Raw genomic sequence first — 12,573 nt, 5'->3', positions numbered from 1 at the left:
CGGCCGGCACACCGCGCTGATCCGAAGCCAGGAGCCAGGTGCTTCCTCCTGGTCTCCCATGTGGGTGCAGGGCCCAAGGATTTGGGCCATCCTCCACTGCACTCCCTTGCCACAGTAGAGAGCTGGACAGGAAGAGGGGTGACCAGGACAGAATCCGGCGCCCTGACTGGGACTAGAACCGGGTGTGCCGGCGCTGCAAGGCGGAGGATTAGCCTAGTGAGCCGCGGCGCCGGCCATCCACTTGCCTCTTACCTATCATGTGACTCCCAGTACCACAATGGGAAACTAGTCAATGATCTGCATCTCAGAGCTACTGCTGGGCCAAGCTGACTAAAACAGCCCAAGTGCTGTGTCACTGTTGGAGCTGGAGCCTAAGGATGTCTTTCCAGCACAGTGAGCACAGGTGAGGGCTGCAGGAAGCTGACTGCACAGCAGATGACAGGGACCTGGCAACAGGCACCTTCGGCAACAGATCTCAGCGCCCTTGTGAAGGCAATGAGTAACGAAGCTGTCTGCCTCCTGGTGAGCGGCAGGGCAGGCTAACACCACTTTTCTGCAGGTATGCTGAGAGACGGGCACCCGGGGAGAGGCAGGGCTAAGCCACATCCAGATGGAGATGACAGAGCCGGCCCCAGGTATGACTCACACACATTTCCTGCAAAGGCTCGCAATCACTTTCCTAGGCTAAAGCTGGCAACCCTGAAATCTCCCTGACCCCGAAGAAACACTCATCGCCCCGCTGTTGTGGTTGAAAACCGCTGCTCTTGTTTATTGGAAAAGCAGAACGTCATGCACCTGTAGGGATCCAGCTCCCCCAGTTCTCCAAGCGCCAGCTGCTCGCCACCCTTGGCCTCACCATTCCCGAGGGTGGGAGCAAGCCTGCTTTCATGAAACGTCCTCAGCAAGAATAAACTAGAAGGTGCAGCTTCTGTCATACCATACTAGGAAGACTATAGCTAAGAAAGTGGTGGCAGAAGCTTGCGGCGTGTGTGCCCTGGGCAGAAGTCCCCTTCCTATCCAATCCAGGGCACAGATGTCTCTCCCGCGGTACTAGGCTGTCACCTAGACTTGAGTGACACGAGGCTCCTCTCCCTAGACTGGCTGGCCAGAGCAAGAAGCACCCGGTTCTCCTAAAGGCAGAAGAGTAGAAATCTGACAGTCACTGCCATTTCCGCCGGAGATGACAGCATATCAGGCCCTGCAGTGTCTGCGGGGGCCTCTGGCTGGCAGATCCCGGTGAGGGGCCAGCGGTGACTGTTGGTCAAACAGCAGGGAAGGGCATCTGTTGGCTTGCAGGGCCATCAAGGGGAGAGGCGAGAGGCAGCCACTGAACCAACTTCGGATCAAATGTGCTTGAGTGGGAAGTACAGTGTGCTCCCTTTTTTACTGGCAGTACTGTCTTTCCAGTGAGGATAAAAGTGCTTTGCTCCTGCTAATGGCTAACCTAATAACAAGCATGCTGATGTGCAGACATGATCCTCAAGGTGTGGGCGGGCCTTGGGGAGCCAGGAGCAGGTGCATGTGTCAACACGCAGAGACAGCAATGCCTGCAACAAGCCTTCAGGGACCCGGATGGGAATCAGGTGAGGTCACCTTGATCCCAGTAGGTAAGGAGGTGTCTCTGGCAGCACAAGAGTCCAGAGCTGTTTTAGGCAGGGGGCATCTGACCTTGCATTCAGGACGCTAGAAGTAATGACTGAGCAAGCAAGTCAAGAGTTGAGCAGTGGTTGAGATGGTTCTCAGCTGCTTCCAATTTAGCACCGCCGGCTGCAACCCTCTGTCGACATCGTCTTCAACCTTAGGGAGCTGGTACCGGGAGGCAGGTGTAAATGAACTTGCTTCATTACCTGTTGCTGCCTCGTTCCCAACTCAGTTCCTTCAGCTGAATGAGCGAATCCAGCCTGAACCAGCCTCAGTTGACAGGGGACTGTTGGCTGCAGCTGGGTGGGGTTCGTGGATGGGCGTCCTCCTTTTAAAGACGCAGGCAAGCCGGCGGACGTTCCAGGGCTTGCTGGATCTGAGAGCTGACAGCCACACCGATTCTCTGCTGAGATGAAGGCTGAGCCACTTGCCACCTTGTACACAGAGCCCAAAGTAAACGCACTTCCGGGTTGCTCCTGGGAGGAAGCAGGCGAGCAGAGAGCACCCGGAGCATCCTGCTGCCTCTGGACTTCCAGGCAGGTGTTAGGGGCCAGGGCGGGAAAGGGCAGGGCGTGGAGGCGGAGGCCAGCGAGGTCAGTACCCACGGGGAAAATCAGATGTGCTTTTTTTTTTTTTTAATCCAAATAGACCTTACCAAGTGCATAATAAAAATTCCTACCAGGTTTGAAACAGGTGCACCTAACAAAAGCTCCGTCGTTCTCCCATCCCACCTCCCACCTGGAAAGGCGAGGCGGGCGCCGCAGCCCGGTGCACCTGCGCTACCCGCGCAGGTACGGGGCGCGCGGGGGCTCCCGCCCCAGGGCGTTGATGTGCGGGAGCGCGGCGGCCGCCGCCAGCTTCTCATTCAGCTTCTGGTTCACCAGCTCCAGGTGGCGGCCGTTCTTGCGCGCCTGCCGCAGCGACCGCTTGACCTTCTTGACTCGCTCGCGGAGCTGCTTGTTCCGCTTCTCCAGCGTGGCCACCTTCTGCTGCAGCTTCTTGACGTGGTCCTCTTCCTCAAACAGGGCCTTCTGCACCGAGGAGCACATGAGCTGGGGAGAGAAACCGCGCGGTGGGAGAGGCCGGTGAGTCACAGACATCCCCCCGGCCCCCCACGGCCTCCTACCCCCAGCCCCAGCCCAGGGTGGGGACACACCAAGGAAGGGCCCTGACCGTGACCTTCCTGGTCCTCTGCGCTGTGAGTCCCTCCCTGACCTCATACACACGGAACCCCTCTTTGTGCTGTTTTCCTTACTTGCATGGCTTTGGAGGACTGAGTGTTGAAATGCTGTTCCGAATAGCACAACGCAAGGAGTGCCTATGAGTATGTGCAAGACTAAAACTCGAAACCGAAAAAGAACAAGGCTGGGTAACTTAAGAGCCTCAACCCTACTCCTTAAGATATATATCTTAGTATATCTTATTTTACGTCTATATAAAATAAAGGCATTTTCTCACTTCCTCTTTCTGCCCCCACCTGTTTTCCATTAGAGTGATGCTTGCAGAGAAAGCCCTGAGCCTTGATTTTTTTCTTTTTCTTCTGCTTAGGTGTAACTTCTGCATTTGCAGACTCAACATGTCTCGGCTCAAAAATACTTGGGAAAAAATTCAGAAAGTTTCACAAAGTGATATTTTAACTTGCAGAGTGCCAAGAGCTAGGCTGAATCCATGTTATGAAGTGAGGTGTGGTCATACCTGTCATAGCTCCCCCCCATTCCATGGGTCCCCCTCTCTCTGGCCCCTGTTTGAATGTTTGCACTGTGTAGTTAGGCCTTTGGTTACACCTGTACTGAATAGGTAGACTTTTTTCCCCCCTTGTTAGTCCCTCAACACAGGGTAACAACTAGTTACATAGCTTTTGCATTGTGTCAGGGCATTATAACCTGGAGGTGATTTTAAGCATATGGGAGAATGTGTTGTTGAATGCAAATACTGTGTCATTTCATATAAGGGTCTCAAGCATTCATAGACTTTACTATCCATAGTAAGGGTCCTGGAGCCAATTCGCCAGGACATTACAATAGAGTGATGTGGTTAAAATCCAGACCGTGAGGCCAGGCTGCCCTGGTTTCAAGTTCAGCTTCTTCTGCTGGATGAGTTGTGTGACCTTGGGCAAATATTTTAAGCCCAGAACTGGAGTCAGTGCTTCATCAACCAGAGCCCCCTTTGGAATACAAGAATGTGTCCCCCCAACTTCCTGGAGTGCTACAGGCTGACAGCCCTCAGCTGGGTCTCTTCCCACAAACTGCCCCTAACTTCCAAGAACCATCCAAGGTCACACTCTTCTCTGGGGCACCAGTATCTGGTGGCAGATTGACACAGGGTGTAGAAGCCAGGACCGCCATGACAACACAGATGATCCCAGAAGGGCTGTCTCAGCCTTGCAGCATCCCATGGGGTGGGTTCCAGCCTTTGAGACTGCATCACAGGCCACCTTTTCCCTCTGCCCTGTCCTGCTTACCTCCCACCCTCTCCCTCTCCCCTCCCCTCCCCTCCCCAGGTGTTGATCCCAGGAGAATTCTCTAGAAAACTCTCATCTCAGTCTTTGGCCTGTAGCTGTTGACACTGTGGAGGAGTGGAGTGAGTGTGTGTGTGTGTGTGTGTGTGTCGGTACCACTGGCAAACAGCAGGCTCCTTAAGGCTTAGATCACGTTGGTCTTTGTAACGTTCTTGGTCTGGCCATTTTAATGTATGGTGAAAACTCTGAGCCAAGTGTGGTGATCCAAAAGCACTTGCCGTTTTAGTCAAGACCTTTGGGCTCCTGCATGTGTCATGGTTACAAGATGGACCACACACACAACACTGCCCTCTTCTGGTTGAAACAAGCCTCCTCCAACAGAAAAGGTGGACCCAACAAACTCCTAGGAGAACTATTAACTTCCCTGCACGTGCATTGATGTAATCTATGTCTCTTCCTGAAGGTTTGATGTGGCCAAGTAACTAGGCTAAGCACTTTCTATTCTCACATTAAGTCATGGTTTTGATAAGTTCTGATAGATTCTCAGCTCAGAACAGGATACAAGAGTCCAAGCAAAGTCTAGGAAGAAAGGCAGTAGTGTGCTAGGTGGTAACGCCATGGAGAACAGAAAGCATGGTTGACATGCTTCAAAAGATGCATTTTAAAGTGATAAACACATAGAAAGATGGTGATATCGAGGGCCCCTTGTTCATAGAGTGCTTTTTGAAGCATCAATACTCTTCACTGGCACTGCTCTGACTACGGGGACACCTGTTCCTGCCTTTGGGGAGCTTAGGATAACAGGATGAACTTCAACTCCAGCAAGAATAACACAGCACAGCTAAGCAGAGGAACTTGGCAATGACTTGAAGCCACGGTAGAGCAGAATGAGAACTTGGTAGCGGTTAGGGGTCGAGTTGTGTGTGTGTCTGTAGAGGGCATGATTAAGGTGGGGTCAGCGAGTTCCAAAGCAGAGTTGAGTTTGGGAGGAATGGCTGGGGTGACTGGAGTTACTTAGTGGGTATGTTCTTCTCTAGTACTCACAGCTTCTGTTTGGGAGCAAGAAGACACTGAAGGAGGCTAGTTATTTGTCCAGTATCAACAAGGAAGCCACGATCCAGGACTCCCTACCAGGCAGAGAGTCTGTCTCTCTGCAGCAAAGTGGGCTATGCCTCCATCAGGGAGTGCCTTGGCTGTGTGAGTGCAGCCTAATGCTATGCAGTAAGGAAGTCCCTGCCAATAATCCACACCAGGACTGCTGAGTCCTGTCACCTCCAAAGAAAAGGCCACCTTGCTTAAGGGGAGAACTTCTAGGGGAAATGTGTCTGTTTCCTTAAGAAACTCTCCTTTCTCTGAAATGCTTATCCGATGAAATCAGTCGCTTAAAAAGAATCAGGATGCATTATTCGCTTGTTTAGCCATGTGGTGTATTTTAGTGAACTGAGAGGAGAGGGGAAAACCAAGCCCAGTGGAAACAGGTACTGCTACCTTTTTTTTTTTTTTTGAAGAAGAAGAAGAAGAGGAGCCCAAAAGAAAGTCCCACAGGGCAACCCTGTGGCAAGAGATTCCTAGCACGCAGGCTTGTCCTGAGCCACGGGTGAGAAATCACCAGCCTGGCAGATGCTCAAGCCCTCGAGCACTCTGTGGCAGAGATTTTTCTCTGGAAGTTTTCATGCAGCCAACAGGATGCCTGCTTCAGGGCAGATGGGAAGATTGTCACTGGGGAGCTTGCTGCTTTTATTTTCAACAACACACAAGTTAGTCTGGGATATCTATTCTTCCTCATCTTTTAAAAATAACACTTCTAAAAACATAAAAGCAACACAAAATGATTGCATAAAAACCTAAAACACAGGGAACCAAATGAAAAGAGAATTAAAGTACTGTGTAATTACACCGAGATAACCACTGTTGGCATCTGAATACATTTCTTCCCAGTGTAGTATCTGTGGGTATAGATAAGTAGATAAATGTTTTAAGCAAAAATGGAATCCTGCTGTGACTAGATTTTTCTGTTCTGATTTTTTCCCCCTTTACTTTGATCACGATGATTTCCAGACATTGGTTCCACTGCAGCAGTATCAGGTGGTTCCACTTAACCATGAACTACACAGTTGGGTCACCAGTTGTTAACCCTCTGTGCTTGTGACCACAGGCCAAAGGGGAAATTGGTGCTTGGCCCTGGTGAGGGGGAGTGGTCTAAATGTGGCTCGTGGGTGACCTGTCTCCAGTGACAGGCCAGATCCCTGGAGAGCCCCTCACCTGTGCTTCCAGCTAATGTCATCTCATTGGCTTTGTGGGTTCCCCCGGAAGCTCAGGTGCCATGAGAAAGTTCCACAGTCAAGATGATGTTGAAAGGTTAAGGAAATGGGTCTATGGTATGCTCTAGAGTCAGCTCTGTCATTTTCAAGCCATTTCAGCTTCCATGTGTTCGTTCATACCGGCAAGAAACATTTCCAGCGCTGTGTGGTGCAGAGTTTTCCAGGGCGATTGCAACATGCCTGTAAGCTTTGGATCTGGCTAAACCAAAAGATGGCACATCTCAAAGTTGCGCTTTGAGGGCAGCAGGGATACCAGATACTCATTGAAAAGATGCTTTCCTTCACAGCTGCTTTCAATTTAAATAACCACCTATTAAGACAAGACAGAGTGTACTTTCTGGAATACAAAAATAAGGGAAAGGTAGTCCAAAAGCAACAACAGACAATTGGCTTGTCTTTTAAACATTTTGTTAGTGTTCTGAAGAATGAAGAAAAAAGGAGAAAGATCTAGGGTGGTGGTCAACAAACTATGCCCTGTGGCCCAAACCTGGTCCACCACCTGTTTTGTGAATACATTTTGGTAGACTACAGCTACCCTCATGTGTTTATAAATAGTCGGTGGTAGCTTTTGTGCCATGATGGCAGAGCTGAGCAGTTGTGACAGTGACCATATACCACAAAGCCTGGCATACTTAGTACCTGGTCCTCTACAGTATAACAGTTCTGAACCCTGCATTCAAGAGGGGCTCAAGGCTAATGGAGGTGGAAAGGCAGCCACTGACAGATGGATAGATCTGGGGGCAACAAAGTAGGGATGGCCAAGGGATGGAAGACACTCAAGGATTTCACTGCCTGAACCTCACTCCTTGATTAACGCTTTGCATCACTGATTTGTGATGGCGGCTTTGGGCTGCCAGCTCAAAACCTGAACTCTTGGGGATCCTCATCAAGGGTCCTTTTAGCTCTATCTCGATGGATTGCTGCCAACTTCAAGCATCTATGTGGGTGTTAACAGCTCTTCCCAGCAGGACTCGCCACCCATTTCTAAAATGCTTTCCCCAAGAACACTGGGAAGATCAGCTCTCCAGCACCTATGACTGTGCTTGCCTCCAAAACATCAGCTCTCAGTGTGGAGAAGCACGGGGCAGGGCATTGCTCCGGCCATGCCATCGGTCAGTCCATTCTCAGATGTGTGCCCCACACTGTGTTTTCTCACCTAGTAGGGGGCAAACAAGAGTCCTGCATTGTCCGTCTGATCGAGGGACTCTGGGGCAGTTGATGAGCCTGTGGGCCTCCACCCAAGACCTTTGCACTTCTCTCTGGCTCTTTCCATAAACAGAAGTGTGTAAGGAAGTGGGTGGGAGAGCTGCATTCATGCACGATGGTTTCCTAAATGACTCTGCAGGGCCAGCCTGGACGACACCCAGAGCTGCTGGAAGTGACGACAGGGGAGTTCTTTTGAGGACTCTCTGGAGGAACAGCCAGAGATGTCTATGACTGTGTTTGACTTGGCAGAAGTTTTTTTTTTTTCGGTTTTTGGCTTCACCCAAAGTCAAAGGAGCTGGTCTCCTCAGGCCAGGAGTCCAACAAAGCAAAAGCATAGACCCTAGACTTGTAATGGTCAAAAGGCGAGGCTAGTGGAGAGTAAAGGAGAGGATCCTGGGGTCAGGCAGGAGTTTGCTTTCCACTGGGCAGCATTGCTTCAGAACCTCAAGGGCTGCCTCTGCCTTGCCTGGCTGGGCATGGCCCCAGTTGCCGCTCCTGTTCCTCCCCTTCTCATACTGCCAAGGAGGCAGCAGCTGGGCATCACATACAGGAAGGGGTTAGCAAAACCGGGACAAGTCCTGGCTCAAAGGATGCCATGGCCTACATAACCAGGTACCTGTTAGAGTCCATGGGGATTGGAGTCCTCAAATGCCCTGTCTCCTGACAGTGGAGGCCGTGCTGAAGTCAGTGAACTTGCCTCAGCTCAGTATCCTCATTGACAAAATGGGCAGAAGACTGTCTCTTCCACAGAACTCCGGACAGAGCCCTACAATCTTTTCAACCCCATTGTCAAGTTTATCACATTGTGCTCTGTTTAGTTGGATTCTCACCCAGACTATGGGAGCACAGGGCTCCATCCCTTTCTCTTTGTATCCAGCATCTAGGAAGCATTAAGAACTTAATAAATAGATGAAGGTGAAGACTGAAAACAGGTTGATTAGCTTGATTAGCTAGAAGCCAGAGCTATCTTTTGAACACTGTGCATGGTTTAACATCATCTTTGTGCAGCCCTGTCTGAAAAAAAGTTAGCTTTAACTAACTGTTGTGGTAAGAGGCAGAACTGGCCTTGACGATTCCTGAAATGAGTGCCTTTTCCCTTTCTGATCCCTGCATCCCACCTCTCTACTCCTCTTCTTTCCCCCTCTCCCTCTCTCCGATACTGGGTTATTTTTTTTCATTGCAATACCAAATCCCACAAAAGTTGTGAGGCAGGACAGATGAGAAAAGGTACTGTAATTTAGAGGGGAGATGCTGGCTTACAGAAGACATCATCAACTTCGGAGAAAGACCATGCTTCAGAAGCCAGGGCCCATTGGAGAGGGCAAACTGGGAGTGAGGTAGAAGAGGGCTGGATCTTACTTGGCCAGGATTTAAATCCTGAATTGCCCAGGATTAAAACCAGGAAGACTGAGCTGTCCTGGATGAACTCCCTGCCATCAGAGGGAAGGGAAGTTTATAAACCAAGTGCAGCTATAGAGATCATAAAGCTATGCCTTCAGATAAACACACAGTGCCTAGCATTTCCCAGAGAAGGAGCCATGGAACGCTCATGTCATGAGATGCTTGCATGGAGACCAAAGGGGCTTCACTGGTCCACTAAGTGCAGAGACACTGCATATTATGTCTTCCTCTCTGATGTAATGCTTGTTAACACAGACGTGCACACTGGTCCAGTGTGGAACAATCTCTATAGTCTTTATTTTCCTCCACATCTCATCCATAGTAGAGCTTGCCAGCAAGCATTAAACACAGACTAGGAGAGCGAGCAGCCATCTGCATTTCTCCCAGCAAGTTTAGCAGATTCTTTTCTCTTGTCTGTGATGTGAAGACTGGGAAAAAGGAGGCCATGGAATGTGGAGTTCAGCCCTTGGTGTGTTCCTTGACCTACCAAGGGACCATGTGTTGGGGGAGGTGGGGGGAGGTTGCTGATTCTGAAATCAGAATTCCAGGATAAGACAGCTGCTCCCAGCCTTCATTTAGCTGGCACTGTCCATGTGAGTAGAATAAGGCTCCCAGGTGATATGGGAAGGAGGATGTTTTAAGTTACCAGATATCCACTTAAGAATCAGCAGCACCATGGTTGGGGCACTGGTCTCGGCACAGGGCCCCAATCAAGCTGGTGACCCAAGACAGTCACGTCTAAGTTCCAGCCTCTGGAAAACACCTGCCGGTGCTTGATGCCTCTGAGTGTTTACTCAGAGCTGCTCCGAGACCCCAGCCCTCAGCCAGTTATGGTCAGCTAAGTTTGTCTTGTTACATGAAAACAGGAGGACAAGAAGCCCTGGCTGATGCAGGCATGCCCTTAGGTGCGATAGGTACCACTCACAGCCACTAGAGTCCCAGGTTTTTGTAAAGATGTGACCATCGGCCTTCTGATGTGTGTGCACTCACTTCTATGGTATCTCTGGCTATAGGGAAGGAAAGGTAAAAGGATCTGACGATGTAGCCTTCTTCCCCAAACGTAGCAGAAGATGTGCTACCATGAGGGCTCAGGATGGGGTGGGTGTGTGTGGATTCCTGTCCCGTCCTGAGTGAGTGAGGGACCCTGAGCCACCCCATCAGCCCTTTGAGCTCCATGCCTTGGGTCACTGCTGCTGCCCCAAGGAAGAGCAGGTCATCAGCCAAGTTAAGCTGAGCCTTGCCCTGTGGGCCCCTGGGTTCCAGGAAGAGCTCAGAGCAGCCCCTCCTCATGTCAGGACATAGCAGTGAGGCTGCTGGGAGCAGTCCTGCTGGCCCATGGACCAAGGGTCCAGGCTACCAGGTCCACAACAAGGCACAAGGATCAGCCCGCTGTGCCCCTGCTGCCTTGGCACCAGAGCAGTCAGCCTGACCATGTCTGGTGTGATGCCTCACTCGGACACCTTTCACAGCCTTGAGGTGTTGGACAGTTAAGGTTCAGGCTTCAGATTGTCAACTGAAAAGTGCAGAGAAGGCTTGGGCTCTGCCTTCCCTGCTGATGGCTGCTGTGTGCGCTGGCATCGGCACCACTGGCTGAGAATCCCAGCACTCCTGCCTCCTGCCCCCGACTGGGGAATGTGGTGGAAATTTATGAGCTGTGAATGGCTTCATGTGTACTTCTCAGAGCCTGATGACTTGTCCACACCACATCCAGGGCTTGACTCAGCTGAAAGTTTATTTGGGAGAGTTTACCAAGCCCAGCCATGGGTTTTCCTGCTACTGAACTAAGACAGGTAGCCCTCGAGCTGGGACCACCCTCCAACTGCTTCTCCTTACATTGCGTTCAGCAAGACTTTGCTTCCAACGTGGCTCTGCCACTTGCTGGCTATGTAGAGATCCTGATATTCTTGGTGAGAAAGACACAGGGATATTTGGTACCTTACAGCCACTGAATGTTGACTATGGTTAGTATTACACACAGCCAGGCTCAGCCCCGGAATTCCTTCTCAGTTAATATCTCACTCGGGAAAAATATTGTTGGAAAACATGTAAACAACAGATGACAAATGGATCCCGAAGCGCAGGGCTGTGTGCGTCTGCCAATTCAACGGTTGTCCTTCCTGGCTTAGGGTCTGGCAAACGTCCTTGCAAACTTGAAGGCTTCAATAATATTGTCAGGGAAAAATTTATATGCGGAAAGCGTCAGGTTCCAGAACCCTACCCAGTGTGGGGTTATGGGCAAGCCCTGTGACAAATGAAAAATGGATATTATCTGCAAGAAGAATTTTAAATATGCCTTAATTGGCCCATTATATAAACAACCAGGGAGTCAGTCCTAGCCACCTCTCCAGCACTCGGCTCTCCCCGCTTCCTTGGCCATGACTGCACAGCAAGCTCGTTTCTCATCCTCCTTCCTAGGCCACCTCCTGGGAAGCTTCTCCCTCCACTCTGTGAGCGGCCTCTCTTGATTAATGATTAATTGCCTCCCCTAAAACATGGCTGGGGGCTGGCACTGTGGCATAGCTGGTAAAGCCGCCCCCTGCAGTGCCAACATCCCATGTGGGCACCGGTTGAAGTCCCGGCTGCTCCACTTCCGATCCAGCTCTCTGCTATGGCCTGGGAAAGCAGTAGAAGATGATCCAACTCCTTGGGTCCCTGCACCTGCATGGGAGACCCGGAAGAAGCTCCAGGTTCCTGGTTTCAGATTGGCAAAGCTCAGGCCATTGCAGCCAGTTGGGGAGTGAACCAGCGAATAGAAGACCTCACTCTCTTTCTCTGCCTCTCCTTCTCTCTGTGTAACTCTGACTTTCAAATAAATAAATATTTTTAAAAAATGGCCTGATCTCTCAGGATTTTTTTTTTTTTACCAGTAATATGTGACTCGCAGCAAAGTCTCAAAAGAGCAACTATTGAATGCAGTGATAAATTATGAAGCTATTATATGCTATGTAGTTTCCAAAATTGGAGACTACCAAAAAACAGTCACCTGTAATCTCACCGCTCAACAGCAACTCTCATTTCATTCTTACTGGCATGTGTTTCCTTTAAATGTTCTTTTTAATTCTGAAAATATTTGTTTATATTGATGAGTGAAAATTTGGGGGCATGCCATGACGTTTTGAAGTATGCATTATTTCTAATAGCTAAATTGAGTTAATGAATGACTGCATTATCTCATTCACTTTTCATGGGGGTGAAAACACTTAAAATCTACTCTGAGTATACAATACCAATACACAATATTTGTATATTTCATTATTATTCATTGTAATCTCTCTGACAGATTTCCCAAACTGATTCCCATCTAACTGAAGTTTCACATCCTTTAACTGCCATCTCCCTAATATTCTACACTTCTTCCTTCACAACCTCTCGTACCCACTGTGCTGCCCCCTGCTTCTGAGTTCCCCTTGTTTTGGATCCCACGTCTCAGTGAGATCATGCAGTGGTTGTCTTTGCATGTTTCACTCAGCGTCACGTCCTACCAGCTCCATGACAAGACTTCGCTTGTGTAGAGGCTGAGTGCACTGGTATACACCACATTTACTC

The 12,573-nt window shown here is 49.9% G+C and overlaps 1 protein-coding gene across 2 annotated transcripts in view; it reads right to left on the bottom strand.

Moving 5' to 3' along the window:
- Window positions 1–742: 742 nt before the first annotated feature.
- Window positions 743–12,573, bottom strand: part of CCDC3 (coiled-coil domain containing 3) — a 120,388-nt gene continuing 108,557 nt past the window's right edge. For both annotated transcript variants that reach the window (XM_002717565.5, XM_051821549.2), the window contains exon 3: window positions 743–2,693. In XM_002717565.5, coding sequence (XP_002717611.1) covers window positions 2,421–2,693 — 273 coding nt within the window. In that variant the 3' untranslated portion in view covers window positions 743–2,420. The remainder of the gene's footprint in view (window positions 2,694–12,573) is intronic.

This window comes from Oryctolagus cuniculus, chromosome 13 (genome assembly GCF_964237555.1).
Source record: "Oryctolagus cuniculus chromosome 13, mOryCun1.1, whole genome shotgun sequence".
Classification (NCBI taxonomy): Eukaryota; Metazoa; Chordata; class Mammalia; order Lagomorpha; family Leporidae; genus Oryctolagus; species Oryctolagus cuniculus.
This window is presented reverse-complemented; position numbering and strand designations above follow the sequence as displayed.